This window comes from Apodemus sylvaticus, chromosome 1 (assembly GCF_947179515.1).
Source record: "Apodemus sylvaticus chromosome 1, mApoSyl1.1, whole genome shotgun sequence".
In the NCBI taxonomy this organism is placed as follows: Eukaryota; Metazoa; Chordata; class Mammalia; order Rodentia; family Muridae; genus Apodemus; species Apodemus sylvaticus.
The window spans coordinates 13989838-14004894 of NC_067472.1; the positions used below are offsets into that span (position 1 = coordinate 13989838).

Consider the following 15057-nt stretch of genomic DNA (forward strand, 5'->3'; position numbering starts at 1 on the left):
AGCAGTCCTTAAGCCTTCAACCTTTGGCCCTATGTCTCCTTTTCTGCAGGCCTCACAGGACCCCAAGGACCTCAGGGTGAGTCAGCCAGTCCCTCCCGGCTGCCGTCTCCTGCCAGGCCGGCATGATGGCCAGTGGCTCTCTAGTTACCTGAGCCTGTCCTTCCCTCTCCCAAGCAGCTCTGTCTCAGGCTTTGTCACAGCGAGTGCTGAGAAGCACATAAGGGGAAAACAAAATAAAAAACAAAGAACCCTGCACAGCGCAATGTGGGTGACATTCTGATATCAGTGACGTCAGATCCTGTTTGTGCTGTGTTGTCTCTACTGCAGGAACATCCAGGGAGGGTGCTGCAGGCTAGGAATTCTCTTAGCCAGCAGATGTGGAGTCCCCTGTGGCAGGAAGGGAGTGTGTGCTTCCTGCACGCCACTGGCTCCCAGGGTTCTCCCGGGATGGTGGCTCCTTTAAAGCCCACTGGTAAAAACCTATTCTGCTTTAAGAACTATTTGCCACCCCCAGTCCCTCACTTTCTGTGACAAAGAGAGTGAAACCAAGTTCAAGCTATGCAAAGGCCAACAACCGCTGCTACTCTGAACACAGCAGGACCCACAGCAGTCAACAGGGAGAGGGACAGTGACAGCTTTGTAACCTAGGGTGACAGGGATCCCCCCAGAGTCTCTGTGTGCTTCAACCCAACACTGCTGGGCCTCCATGTCTGAGAGACAGACAGGCTTCTAGGTGAGAGCTCTACTCCCACTCCAAGTGATTTCAGGCAAGACCTGAGTGGATCCTGCTGCTTCTGTCAGGCTGCCAGTGTGGCCAGGCTGAGTGGCAGAATACTGGCTGCTTACTGCCAGAGGGGAGAAGGAGGGCAGACATCTAGAGCCGCGGGGCCTTAATCATCCTGACTGACTTGTGTTTAATCACATCAGGACTTCCTGGTAGCCCTGGACGACCAGGGACTAAAGGTATGTGATTTCTCCCAGGAAGGATTTTTTTCTTCATCTTCTCACCAGCCATTTTTACAGCTGGGAGGGGTTGGCAGGCGGGAGGCCTGCTCCAACCAGAGCCTGGACCAACAGTGGCATCTAGTGGCTCCAAAGGAAGGCTGAGAACCGGGGCCTCTTGCTCCAGGCTCAACCCTGAGACTCATTTTCAGGTCCCCAGGTCCTGGTGGCAGGAAGACAGGAAAGGAAGTTTCCTCCCCACCCACCCCCAAGCGTCCCAAGTGCCTGTTTGCCTTTAAAATGCCCACATTACCTCTAAAATACCGCTGATGCCAAAGCTTTCTGAGACCAGAGCCACCCAAGGCCAGGCCCTCCACCAAGTCCCAGGTGTGACTGGGACAGCAAAGGTGCAGAAAGAGCTGTCTATAGGAAGGGAGGGGTGTTTTAACCCCTCTAAGGGGCAAGTCAGAGGGCCACGGGGGGTCTGGTTGGAGCGGTGCAATGCCACACAGGCAGGCAGGCACGGAGTAACACTCTGGTCCAACCCTGCCCATCAGACCCCGGCCGAGCAAACAGGAACGCAGAGTGCTCGGGAATACACACTCCCTTCTGTCCTGTGTCCTGTTCCCAAGCCTTGGCACCCTGACCATCACAAACACACCAGGTGGGACCCTAGGAAGAAAGGGTTTTTAAAACTATTATTTCTAACAAGCAGTTGAGCCAAAAAGATCTTTGAGGATAAATGAGCCCAGCTGTAAAATATGACAGCTGAGTTCCTACTTCATAGGCCGGAAGATTCTCTGGTGGCTTCAGTAAGGCCTCATAGGGTTAGGGGTACCACAGAGTATTCCTCGGGGGAGGGGGTGTCTTCAGGCTCTCCTGAAGGAGACGCACCACGGATGCGGGTTATTAATTGTTAGAGTGTATTCTCACAGAGTGGTCTCCTGCCTTGACTTTGACCCCCCGTTGTGGGAACGTGAGCAAAACCCACGCTTTTGCTCTCCCTGAGAAGAAGTCAAAGCCACCCTTCCACTGTGGGGCTTAGCATGATCATTCACACGCCTTAGACTCCGCGGGAGGACCCTGGTCAGTGGAGCTTTGTTTAGTTCTCTCCCTGAGCCTGGCTCCCAGCTCCAGGATTCCTGTCCTTCTCCACTCCTTTGCTGGAGTGGTGGGTATGTTTGGGGACATATGAATCCTGGAAGCCCTTCACTCACACATTCATTTTCGTCCCTCAAGATACAGAATAGCTGTGACCTCAGAATTGCCCAGATTTGTCAATTGCCGAAACCCTTTTCATGGTGTCCTGTCACCCAGGGAATTCACGCATAGGATAGAGACTTTTATTTGCCCTCTAATCTTCAGATAAATTTCCGGCCTATGGCCCTTATAGGAAGAAGAGATGGGGTGGGGCTAAGGATGAGTCTCAGGTTAGCCCCCATTCTGGCTTCATGGAAGGGCAAATTCTTCCGTAGCCTCCCAGGAGACCCCTTCTCTGAGAGACGACTGATGCTCCGGGCCCTGGGTCTGGGTCGAGAGAGATGCTCAGGGTAGTGTAGGCTTCCTTCATTACTGAAATCCCATTAGCTTGCGGGCAAGAGGACCACAGGTGGCCCTCAGGGCCACCAGAAGCTCTGAAAATCATCCATCAAGACACCGAGTAATCCTGTCGCCCACTCCCTTTGTCCTCCCTAGGTGAACCTGGCGCTCCCGGCAGAGTCCTGACTTCAGGTAGGCAGCCTGGGAGGGCTCCGCCCTGAGTTCCATTTGCCTGTCCTGTGGGGCATCTGCTCCATGTCGGCAGGTGACAGGTGCTGAGGGAGGACAAAGGTGAGCACTGACCACCAGGCTGTGGCTCCGTGACCTGTGGTCAGCACAGGGGAGGAAGTCAGAGGGATGAGAAGCAGAGGCGGCCATCTTGCCAACCTGCAGCCTACTGCGGTCCTGGCCCCTCTGAAGGTGACCGACATGTTCCATGTTTCTTCTGTTTCCAGAGGGGTCGTCAACAATCACTGTGCCTGGACCTCCCGGACCTCCTGGTGCCATGGGACCCCCAGGACCTCCAGGGACTCCAGGTCTGTTCTCTTGTTCTGTCCCCAATCAGCAGTAGCAGGCTGTGGATACAACGGTGTCTTAGTCAGGGTTTCTATTCCTGCACAAACATGACCAAGAAGCAAGTTGGGGAGGAAAGGGTTTATTCAGCTTACAATTCCACACAGCTGTTCATCACCAAAGGGAGTCAGGACTGGAACTCAAGCAGGGCAGGAAGCAGGAGCTGATGCAGAGGCCATGGAGGGATGTTCCTTACTGGCTTGCTTCCCCTGGCTTGCTCAGCCTGCTCTCGTATAGAACCCAAGAGCACCAGCCCAGCGATGGCACCACCCACAAGGGGCCCTCCCCCTTGATCACTAATTGAGAAAATGCCTTACAGCTGGATCTCATGGAGGCATTTCCTCACCTGAAGCTCCTTTCTCTGTGGTAACTCCAGCTTGTGTCAAGTTGGCACACAAAACAGCCAGTACAGGGTTCTAGGCACATTTATTCAATTCCTGACACTGGGGGCAGAACTATGGAGAGAGAGAACGCCCGTGCTCATAACGGAGGAGCCCAGTGCTACCCTCAGCATTCGCAGAGCAGAAGCTGAGACCCAGAGTGGGCAAATTACTTGTCTAAGGTCACATAGCCAACAAAGGGCAGGGGAGAGTTTCTATCCAGATCCTTCTGTCTCCAGAACCAGAGAAGTTGATGAAGGCTCCTCAACTCTTTGTTTCTTAGAAAAGTAATACAACAGGTTTCTGGGACAACCCAAAGGCCCTGTGCTCCATGAGGCTGAAGTGCTGCTGTATAGCTAAGCCCCCCCCCCGGGGGGGGGGGAGCGGTCAGAGAGCCCCCTGTCAGGGGAATGTGTCAGCTCTGTGGGGACAGCTACCTTCTCACAAAATGTAAACAAAACCAAAAAACACTGCTGAAATAAAACAAAGCAAAATGCTTACATGTTGAAGAATTGATCCCACCCTCTACACCATTTTTCCAAAATGCCTGTTATCTTGTTTTACATTTCAATTATTTGAAATATTTGTATTCAAATTAAGAACATGATTTATACCCAATGCAAGTGTGCACTACTCCTATGCAAGCATGCTCCAGTGAGTGGTGATTGAGTAGTGGATATTTAAGTGACCTAGATGTCCCCAACCAGTAACAGTGTGATGTGCCCACCTCAGGGTCCCCTTCCTGTCAGCTTTACACGACAGGCCTCTGGTTGCTAATCTGCTCTGGGAGCATTCCTGTGTTCCCGGGGACCTGCCCCTCCCTCAGCTTTGGGGGAGGGGCTGTGATTCCTTTCTCTGTGATAACTCCTTTTTCTGTAACTATTTGCAGGTCCGGCTGGCCCTGCTGGTCTCCCAGGACAACAAGGTCTATCTCACTCTGTAAAATCACAGTCTGTGGGCTGGAGTGGGGGTGGAGTGGGGGCAGGGGTGGGGTTCCAGGTGGGGTTTAAGTCCCTGAATTATAAAGGGGGAGGGGAGAGAAAGAAATAGCAGGACCTCCTGGACTCCACAACGGGCCTCTCTTCACCACAGGCCTTGCAAGCATCCACCTTCTTTCATTTCACCCTGTATTTCTGAGAGGGTCAGGGCTCCTCAGGACAGGAAGACTGAGGCTCTGCAGTGTCAAGGTTAAGCAGACTGTGTTCATAGACCTTGGGCTTCAGATGACCGGACTCTGATAATAACGTTACTGTCCAGTGATTTGTCCAAGTATCAAGACAACAGTGGGAGGCAGAAGTAGCAGCCACTGTTGCCCTGACCCTGCTTTCTTCCCCCTAATCTCTCTTCCTCCTTCAGCTGGAATACAGCCTCTCTCCTCTAGGTCCCGCCCTTCCTTGCCACACCCTCCCTCGACTAGGCCCCGCCCCACAGAGCTCTGCTGAAGCAGTGTGCCCTCTAACCCTGCGCCCTCCCCCACAGGCCCACGAGGGGAGCCAGGACTTGCTGGTGACTCGTTCCTGAACAGTGGCAGCTCCATCTCCGAGGTCCTCTCTGCCCGTGAGTGCAGGCACTATGCAGGGCAGGTGTCGCTCAGGAGGGAGTGGAAGAGATGAGTGTTGTCAGGGCCCGGGCAGCTGCACCAGTGAGTCATTGCAAAGTGTCACATCAGAGTGGCCATGTTCTCTGCTCTGCAGTGGGAGCTGGTAAGAACAGCAGAGAATGTCTGGTGAGAGAGACACAGCCAGGAGAATATGACAGCTGACAGGCTGTGGCCTTCCAGCAGGACCTGGGTCAGATCAGATAGGAAACTAACTCAGAAAGCAAGGACGGGTGTCCTTGGATTCTTGGTCATAGGTGGTCTGACTCTTGTGACCTCCTGTCCACAAAGAGCCCAAGGGGGACCAAGGCTGGGATCCCACCTAGATGCTTGGGCTGCCCAGCAGGGAAGACAGCAGCGAACCCCAACGGTGTGAAGCCAGCGCATTAGGGGTTCAGCATCTGGTGGCATCCTGCTGAGTCTGAGGCATCTCAGCATCCCTAGGGTGTGGGTCTCAGGGACCCTGGCATATGGTGGAAGAAACAGAGATTGAGAGAGAGTGAAAAGTTGTCACCTAAATAAGCAGAAGTGAGGCCTGAACTCTGGCTGGCACGGAAGCCCAAACCCTCACCATCACTGCACACGCCCAGACTGTCAGTTGTCAGTCCTGCGGTGCTTCAGAATGGGGGCAGCTCAGCAGATGGGGCTCTAGGGGGTGCCGTGCATGGGGCGTGGGCTGCAGCCCTGAAGCTAGCCATCCTGGTCAAAGGGTAGGGTCATGGGGATGAGCCCGGCCACAGCCTCCTCTGTTTCCATTTGCCTCTCTCTGCAGAAGGTGTTGACTTACGAGGTCCCCCTGGCCCACCGGGCCCCCGAGGGCCCCCAGGTAAGAACTCATTGATCTTTGGAAGGTGGGGAGTCTTGAGGCATGCCATGAGGAACTGCTGACCTCAGGAGTCTGTCGGCCCCTTAAGACTGGCATCTCCCTTCCTCCTGCAGGGCCTTCGATCCCAGGCCCGCCAGGACCCAGAGGCCCGCCAGGTGAGGGCTGAACTCCTTGCTAGGAGGGCATAAGGACAGGGGAGGAGGGAGACAAGGACACCCAGAGCCCAGGTCCTTCTGGGCTGGCTCTCAGGAAGAGTGTTCGTGACTTGTCCCCTGGTGGACTCCTGACTCGCCTGCTGGCATGACTGAATCGTCGGCTTCTTTTCCCTAGGGGAAGGTGCACCAGGCCCACCCGGCCCACCAGGATCCTCCCTGACAGACTCAGGTAGCGTTGGGGGCATCCAGTCATGCCTATTCTTACCTCAGCCTGACCGCGGTTCCTGTAGTCATCTGAGGGGAGAGTGAATACAGAATCCCCCTGCTACTTGCTGCTTGTGGGGAAAATATGCCAGTCAACCCAACTACACTGGCAACCTGGCCGGAAGGAAGAGAGAGCCAGCTCTGCCCTTGGGGAGTGACCCAAGAGGCCTGGTCACTGCACTTGGGGACTTGGTGAAGGAGGAAGATTGCAGGCACACAAACAGGCCAACAAAGTTAACAAAGAAACCGATGGAGCAAGGAAGAGCAAGCGTCAGGCTAGAGCTCGTCCTGTGTAAGATCCATCCGCCCATTCACACACCCATCATCTGCAGTCACCTTTCATTCATTTACACACCCAGCCCTTTGACCACGCAGACACCTGAACACACATCCTTACGGATTGATATGCATGCCGCCATGTCGGCTGAGCATCTGCAGTGTGCGGGTTCAGTGCTAGCTGCTGCTCCCTCAGAAACAGCACTTCATCCACACACCCCCTGTTTCCTTCCTTGCAGAAACCTTCTTCACTGGCCCTCCAGGTCCACCAGGCCCCCCGGGTCCCAAGGGAGACCAAGGTAAGGGCAGTGTCTTGGGCTCCCAGAAGCCAGCGTGCTGTGTCCTCTGCTCTCATCTGCCTGGTGGCCAAAGACTGTGGAGGAGGCTGGTCAGGCAGGAGCACTTCTTGATCCTCGTACCACGGCCCACAAGCCGCTCAGCAGCTCCCTGCACCGGGTGGGAGCAGGAGAGAAACTGTATGGCCAGGGAATCTGTCAACAGTGTCCACCTGATTGACTGTGTGGAATGAGATGCCCCGGGTTCTGGAGCCCCCCCCCCCCCAGTGGTCAGTGGAGATCCCAGTGCCTGCTGGCTCAGAGGACATCAGGGTACATCAAACATAACCTGGGGTAGGGGGTGAGGGAGCAAGAACTCTGAGCTTGTGCATTTGGTCCACACAAGTAGATCAAAGAGTGACTGTAGATAGCTAAGTATGTACAAACCTCAGTGCAGAGAGAGAGAGAGAGAGAGAGAGAGAGAGAGAGAGAGAGCTCAGAAGAGGGATGCAGGCCTCCCCAGAGAGATATGGCATCTTTGCAAGCAAGACTGTAGGCATGGAATGACTGTGCCCACCAAGGGTGCTGAACTTCCACTCCAGAGCTGCCTGGAGTCAGAGGTGCATACAACACAGGGTTCCTCAATTTGGATTGCAGGTGATCCTGGTGTCCCAGGTACTCCTGGCATCTCTGGTGGCCTTTCTCATGGTAAGAACTAAAGGAGACCAAAGTTCCTCTCCAATCCTCCTAGGCAGCCTGAGGATGGGAGGAAGGATGGAGATACTTCCCTGTCTCCCGGGCTCTGATTTGCATGTTAACTCCGCAGCTCCTCAGAGGGTCCCGAGCTCCCTTTAAGGAGGTCACAAGCTCGCGGGGATGGATTGAAATACACATACAAATCCAATGTCAGCGGGTTGTGCTTGGGGACCAAAGAAGAGAATGGAATAGGCTCTGGGAGGTCCGGGCCCTGAGAGGAAGGAGACTGAGGAGGGAGGCTGAGGAACAGAGCAGAGTGCTGAAGGAAAGGAAGGGGCAGGACGTCTGGCCTGGGCCAGCACCTAGCTCCGCCCCCTTGCAGATGTGCCCCTTCTGCTAGCCACTGTCCTAGCTCCTCAGAGCAGGCAGGGACACAAAGCCTCGGCCTGCCCTAGAGAGAAGGAGCTGAGTCTGGATACTCTCTTCCCTCCAGAGACATCGGCAAGCACCATGTACATGCAGGGCCCCCCTGGCCCTCCAGGGCCCCCTGGGCCTCCGGGCTCTCTCAGCAGCTCCGGCCAGGATCTCCAGCACTACATCGCAGAGTACATGCAGAGTGAGTGCTTCGCCACCCCACACCTTGGAAAGGAGGGTGAGGGAGATGGCAAAGGAGTGTGGGCATGGTCATCTATGTGAAGGCCACCCATGAAGCCTGGCCTGCAGTCAAGAGAGCTGACCAACATACCTATCCATACATGTGCCTCATCTTCGTCCTCCCTGGAAGTCTGTATGCACACACACACACATGAACACATTTTCAAATGTGTTCATGCCCCTCTCCTCCCTGTGTATAGGTGATATGTTACACGGAAGGCTAATTGGAGTCTTGTCAGTCCAAACCCTCCGGGATAGCACAGATAGCCTGGGCCTGTGTGCAGCAGGACAGCCCCCTCTCTCCTGCTGTAATCAGAAGGATGTCAGATGCTCTCAGCAGCAGGCTTGACTGCTTCTCCCTTGTTGGCAGGTGACAACGTCAGGACTTATCTCTCAGGAGTTCAGGGTCCCCCAGGCCCACCAGGTCCTCCAGGGCCTGTCATCACCATCACAGGAGAGACTTTCGACTACTCCCAGCTGGCAAGCCAGGTCGTGAGCTACTTGCGGTGTAAGTCTGTGACACTTCTTGCGCTCTGTTGCCCTTCATGAGTCCCCCTTGCTCCCCAAAAGCTCATCCCTTACTTCAGTGGCTGTTTTACCCTTCTCCTGAATATATAACCTTTGATTCCACACTCATCGTGGCTGGGCCACCGTGCCCAGCCTCAACAAACCCTGGGTCGGACTGGGAACAGAGGCCTAATAGAGGCAGGCATACAAAGCATTTGACCAGCATGTGCCCAAGTATGGGCCCACCTCTGTTCACAAAAAGGGACCCTCAGCTTGACAGTGTCTGGTACAAATCAGGCTACAGCATATTCTAGAACATGGCACTCCGTACGAAAAGCCACCGTCTATTCCTGGCCTCTTCTGACCTTCTGACTAGCATGCAGTGTCCCAAAGACAATGACTTGAGCTTTCAGAGTCTGGATGCAGAGGGTCTGCTCCAAGACCAAGGTCAGCCAAGGTCTTCTTCCCACAGCGTCAGGCTATGGTGTTGGCTTGTCCTCTGCCTCCTCCTCAGAAGATATCTTGGCCATGCTGCGACGTGAGTATCCCACAGTGGGCAGAGAGAAGGGCATCTCTGCTCTTTTCTGTCCTCACTTGGAGGGCACATGTCCATCGGTGACCTTTGTAAGGGCCACAGGCCAGAGGAAGTCCTCTGCGACCAGGAGCCACTCGCTCACCATTCTGCCTTGTGTGCTGAGTCCCAGAGGCATGGAAAATGGGAGAGGGAGTCTCCCAGCTTCCTCCACTAGCATGCCCCTAGAGGCAGGCTGACTCCCCCTGACCAGTGTGTGCCCACCAAAAACCAGGACCTCCCAGCAGTTACTGGGAACCAGGCTGGGCAGGTAGACCCCTCTAGGCTTCAGAAGGCACCTTCTCCTCTCCAGGGAACGATGTGTGGCAGTACCTGCGTCAGCACCTTGTGGGTCCTCCCGGTCCCCCAGGGCCACCAGGCGTCAGTGGAGATGGGTCCCTCCTGTCTTTGGACTATGGAGAGCTGAGCAGACACATCCTCAACTATATGTCAAGTGAGTGATCAGGAGGGCACAGGGTCAGGACGAGGGCATCCAAGCCCACCGAGATAGCCCCGCTGGCCACCCCCACCCCTGTCCACCAGCTGCACTGAGCCCTGCAGAGGCAGCAGTCTCTGGAGCTGCCTGAGAGCACAGTGAGGGGCCCAGAGGGGCACGTGGGTATAGGAGTGCACTAGCGGGCACTCCAGACCCAGCGGCTGGCAGCGGACCGTGCTCCGCTCAGTGCCCTCCCCGTTGGGTGCCACTGCCCACACTACGTCTGCATCTCATGCCCATCCACCTTCCTCCCTACTGCCGCTGTTTCCCTCCCTCGGACCCCGCTTTTTTCCAAATCGCTATCTACCCTCCTCCCTGACCGGCCATTTGTATCCATCCGCCCCTGTCCCACATGAGTCTCCAACTACTTGGGACCTTGTTCCCCAGGTTCTGGGATCAGCTTTGGGTATCCTGGCCCTCCGGGCCCCCCTGGCCTACCAGGAACATCCTATGAGGAACTACTGAGCATGCTCCGAGGTAAGGCCAAGCAGGAACATCCGTTTGGGTTGGAAACCGAAACCTTGCTCAGGCTGTGACTGACTACGTACTGCCCATTGATGTCCCAGGGTCTGACTACAGAGACATCATTGGACCTCCAGGACCCCCAGGGCCCCCCGGGATGCCAGGCAGTGCATGGTCCAGCATCAGCGTGGAGGACCTCTCGTCATACTTGCACAGTAGGACGCTAGAGAGCAGAAGAGAAGGGCAGAGGGCTGCAGCCTGACTTTGAGGACGTCCCTGATGCACCAGGAGGGCCCTGGCACCCTGGGCAGGGCCACATGGCTATGAGGAGCCATGCGCCTAGACAGCTCATGAGCCATATGATCAGTCACTTACCAAGGACATCACCTTGCATTATGTTCTAATGCCTAGTGATGAAGGTCTAAGACACAGGATGTAGGGTGACCACCTAGGCCTCGCCCCACTTTACTCCACCATCCAACCCCCATCTCTTGCACCCAACCCATGGGAGGCCCACTGCAGGCCAAAGCCAGGCTCCTGACCGTCCTCTCTCCCTCTCCTCACACAGCTGCTGGTTTGTCCTCCATCCCAGGCCCTCCAGGCCCACCAGGTCCCCCAGGTCCTCGAGGGCCCCCAGGCGTCTCAGCAGGCCTGTCCAACTATGCAGCTGAAAACAGTGACAACTTCCGCAGCGAGCTGATTAGCTACCTCACAAGTGGGTACCTTGATGCTGGTCTCCAGTGCCTTCCCCCTAGACCTTCAAGACTCCTATGCAGGAGGCACAAGACGGTCAGCAGTCTGGTCAGACCAGTCTCTTTGTTCACCAGCATCCTGTACACCTACAAGGGCCTCAGAGTTCACTCTGAGGGGTATTAAGACTCCAGAGACCCCTGGGTCTCAATTCCTTTATCCACCATAGACTGGATATTGTATCTTCCCACCCCACAGGTCCTGATGTCCGCAGCTTCATCGTAGGCCCGCCAGGTCCTCCGGGACCACAGGGACCACCTGGAGATGGTCACTACAACTGGGGTAGCAGCTCCTCAGCCAGAAGAGACACTTCCTACAGCTCCTCCAGGGGTATAGGGGGAACCAATGGAGGCTCCCTAGGCGAAGGTGGAGCCTTTGGTGCAGGAGATGGGGGCCCCTATGGTACTGACATCGGCCCAGGCGGAGGCTATGGGGCAGCCGCAGGTGGTGGTATATATGGGACCAACGGTGAATCGTTCCGGGCTGGCTTCACTGGAGACCTAGATTACAACAAGCTGGCAGTGCGGGTGTCGGAGAGCATGCAGCGTAAGTCGGAACCTGTGGGCCTCGGAGGGGGCAGGGTCACGTGTGCACCTCTGCATCTCGGCTTCGCAGGCTGTGTAGATAGCAGTTCTGGAGTCAGACGGGCGGGAACCAAGGGCGAGGAGACCCCATTCTAATGTTACACCATCTCAGTGCAAGGGACCCCAGTGCTGACCCCTGAGCTGTGGAGAACAGGGCACACAGCCAAGGGCTTTGCACTTTGCTTAGAACAAGTCTGACAGGAGCGGCTTTCTGACAGGGCTTTGTGGAAGTTGTTAGCCAAGAGGGCCTTTCTCCCTTTAGCAGTCAGCACCTTGGGTAGTCCAAATGTCCCTGAGGACTCTCTCTTCAGGTCAGACCAGTCTGATGAACAGAGAAGGAAGCTGCAGGGCTTTTTCCTCAGGGCAGTTTCATCTGTTTAACTGCTTTGCTTGAGGCAGTCTGATGGTACTGCCCTTCGGCTGACGACAGTGAAGTGGTATCCGGTTTCCTAACCAGCACCCTGGTATTCTGCAGGTCAGGGTCTGCTACAAGGGATGGCCTACACTGTCCAGGGCCCACCAGGGCCCCAGGGCCCTCCCGGCATCAGCAGGGTCTTCTCTGCCTACAGCAACGTGACACAAGACCTCATGGACTTCTTCCGAAGTAAGCCTATCTCCACTGCTTTCCAGTACTAGCCTGCTGCTTAGTCTCTTGTGGGCCTGACAGACAAATACCAACTTGATAATCCCCTGTAGCAGAGATGCTGAAATCACTGGAGAGGCCTAAGTCTGGTTCCCTGTACAAGTCCACATGCCACCGCTATCTGTGTTGTTTGGACAAACCCTGGACCTCCCAAGCCTCAGGCAAACTCTAGTCTAAGGCAAGACTTTCCTTCCTTGCAGCCTATGGCACTATCCCAGGACCACCGGGGCAGAAGGGAGACATGGGGACTCCAGGACCCAAAGGTGAGTGACAGCGGGGGTCACAAGATCAGCTGTCATGCCACCTCACTGAGGAGTGCTTTTGCATGTGACACACTGCGCCACACCTTTAGCTCTGTACTCAGAGACTAGTGTCATGCCCTCTCTGTCCTTCTAGGTGACAGAGGCCCTGCTGGACCTCGAGGTCCTCCAGGGCCACCTGGCCCCCGGGGGAACAAAGGAGAGAAGGGAGACAAAGGTAAGCACCAGTGTGTGACTTCTGAGGTTCTAGGGTTCAGTAGGGAAGAGGTCATTTGATTCTGGGCTAGGCTGAGAAAGTCAAGCAAAAACTAACGCATAGGAAGCATAGGCAGGCAGATTTCTGAGTTCGAGGCCAGCCTGGTCTACAGAGTGAGTTCCAGGACAGCCAGGGCTACAAAGAGAAACCCTGTCTCGAAAAAAAACAAAAAAACAAAAAAACCTAGCACAAAATGGTGTTGCACAGCTGGGGAAAAGGGAAGAGCAGAGCTGCTGCAGAGTGAGAAAGAACCTGGCAACAAAACAGGGAGGTGACCTGAGGGGGGGGGGAGATAGTCTTATAAGGATTAATCTTCCAAGTGCCGGTTAGCAGTCATTGTTGGGAACACTGGTTCTGCTAAGGTCACAGGCCACGAGGTATTTAACCCCTACTCATCTTTGGCCTTCCAGGTGACCATGTCTATACTGGGAGGAGGAAGAGAAGCATTGCCATCAAGCCATAAGCTGCACTTGGCAGAGCCACCAAGTTCCGGGACCAGATCGTGGGCGCCTATGTCCGAGGGTGCCCACCTCACCCAGCAACACTTGTCTTAGTCTGAACGAGATGTATACACACAGGGAATTCAAGGACACACAATCTGAAGCGGCTCTATTGGCTGGGTGGGCCTTTGGAATAGCTGCCCTGTTTAACGCGAGCCTTACCTTCTCTGCTATATAGATCTGACTCCCGGCTTCTTCAGCGCTTAGCTCAGGCCTCTGCCAGGCCTCAGAAGCCAGTGACGTAACTGTTGGCTGGGGGATCTTGGAGCTTTGCCTAAAAAGTGAGCCCAGAATATGGAAAATGGGGATGGGGGCCTTTATAGGTGCCGTGTGATGGGTTATGTTACGGAGGCTGCTGTGCGTTCTTCCTCCTCTGTCCACTCTGCATTCTCCAGTCATAGAAGTGACTCTTGCAACTGAAGAAACTCAGAAGTTCACTTCCTCAGAGGAGGTGACATTTCAGACAGTTACCCTGGTACAGACACCAGTCACCCTCCCGTTGGCTTACAAAGCGTGACTGTCGTAGCTACGGCCTGTGTCCACAGGTACATACCAGAAGTAACTATTATGACAACATGCTAGACCACAGCAGATAGGACAAGAGGGGCAGTGGGCAAGGGAGGGAGAAAGGAGGGGATATAGAATTCCTGACGCTGGGGAAACATGGCTTCCGCACCCCCATTCTGCACTTAGGAAATGGTGTAAAAGACTGGGTACAGTTGGTTTTTAAGCACTTTTCACTGTCTAAGAACATTTGTATGTAATCTGTAAGATGAAAAATCATTTCAATTGTAAAATTTTCAATTAAAGTTTTTTTTTTCTTTTTTAATATGTGTTTAATCTGTGAGAAAGTTAGTTTAAAAAAAAAAGAATCTGGGTCACAGGGGTCTGATTCTAATGATGTTCATCACAAATGGAAGAGATGACCAGTAGTAGTTTAGACCCAGCCTTCAGCATTTGATTATTGGGATCACTAAAGGCAGACTTTTAGAAGCTACTGCCTCAACCGGACAGACATGCCTGACAAAGCACTTTGTTTTCTCTAAATTCCTTAGAATCTAAACACATATACAACAAATTAGCTTCTTTGCAATTAATGTGCAACTGGAAGCCAAATAGATGAAGATGTCTGTCTACTAAGGAAAATGTGCATGTGTAACCAGAGAGTCCGCACTTGTCAATGGCCATTTGTTAATTTGTCACAAGCTGTGACTCTCCATTGAATAAGCGTGGATTACTGTAAACCTGCTTCCACGCCTCTGCCTTTCCTAGGCTCTTTCCTGAGTTCCTCACGTATCATCCTAGAGAAACCACACAATTCAGATCCACTCCCGCAGCAGCTGCGAGCAGCACCAAGGCCTGAGCCAGTCATCAGAAGGCTGCAAGATCTCTTGGCAGTTACATCCCGATGGCTGCCCAAAGGAACCAACATGAGAATATTTGAAAATAGATTCATATGGACTTCACAATTTCAGATAACTTGCTTTACCACCCACAGGGGAAAGAACCCACTATGTTTAATAATAAATGCAATGCATTTTTTTAATATTTAAAGAATTTATCAATTTCATAATGAAAACCCTGTGAAACAGTATCTTTTACTTTGGAGCTCAAGTATTACTTATTAATAATTCCTATCTTGATTAATCAGGCCTAGGAAATGTTTCTTTGTTACTAGTCTTTACAAAGACATCTCTGAAGTCTTCACAGAGTTGCACTCCCAGAAGAAATGGGAGGAGAGTCCAACTGTGCTACCCTCTGCAGACAAAATCCAAAAGGAGGTAACAGACATGAGCCGTGCCCTCAGCTGACAGCAGTGGACCAGAGCTTCTTTTGTTTCCCTGGGAGAGC

General features: G+C 53.9%; 1 protein-coding gene across 1 annotated transcript in view; it reads left to right on the forward strand.

Moving 5' to 3' along the window:
* The window catches only part of Col17a1 (collagen type XVII alpha 1 chain), a 45397-nt gene extending 31426 nt beyond the window's left edge, over positions 1-13971 (forward strand). Inside the window, exons 32-54 of the mRNA XM_052184116.1 lie at positions 50-76; positions 928-963; positions 2638-2673; positions 2937-3017; positions 4324-4359; positions 4914-4991; positions 5804-5857; positions 5971-6012; positions 6188-6241; positions 6792-6851; positions 7485-7535; positions 8017-8139; positions 8548-8685; positions 9157-9222; positions 9569-9709; positions 10139-10228; positions 10318-10428; positions 10782-10928; positions 11162-11509; positions 12023-12151; positions 12391-12453; positions 12587-12667; positions 13117-13971. Of these exons, the coding sequence (XP_052040076.1) occupies positions 50-76; positions 928-963; positions 2638-2673; positions 2937-3017; positions 4324-4359; positions 4914-4991; positions 5804-5857; positions 5971-6012; positions 6188-6241; positions 6792-6851; positions 7485-7535; positions 8017-8139; positions 8548-8685; positions 9157-9222; positions 9569-9709; positions 10139-10228; positions 10318-10428; positions 10782-10928; positions 11162-11509; positions 12023-12151; positions 12391-12453; positions 12587-12667; positions 13117-13169 (2045 nt within the window). The 3' untranslated portion in view covers positions 13170-13971. The remainder of the gene's footprint in view (positions 1-49; positions 77-927; positions 964-2637; positions 2674-2936; positions 3018-4323; positions 4360-4913; positions 4992-5803; positions 5858-5970; positions 6013-6187; positions 6242-6791; positions 6852-7484; positions 7536-8016; positions 8140-8547; positions 8686-9156; positions 9223-9568; positions 9710-10138; positions 10229-10317; positions 10429-10781; positions 10929-11161; positions 11510-12022; positions 12152-12390; positions 12454-12586; positions 12668-13116) is intronic.
* The last annotated feature ends 1086 nt before the right edge of the window (positions 13972-15057 follow it).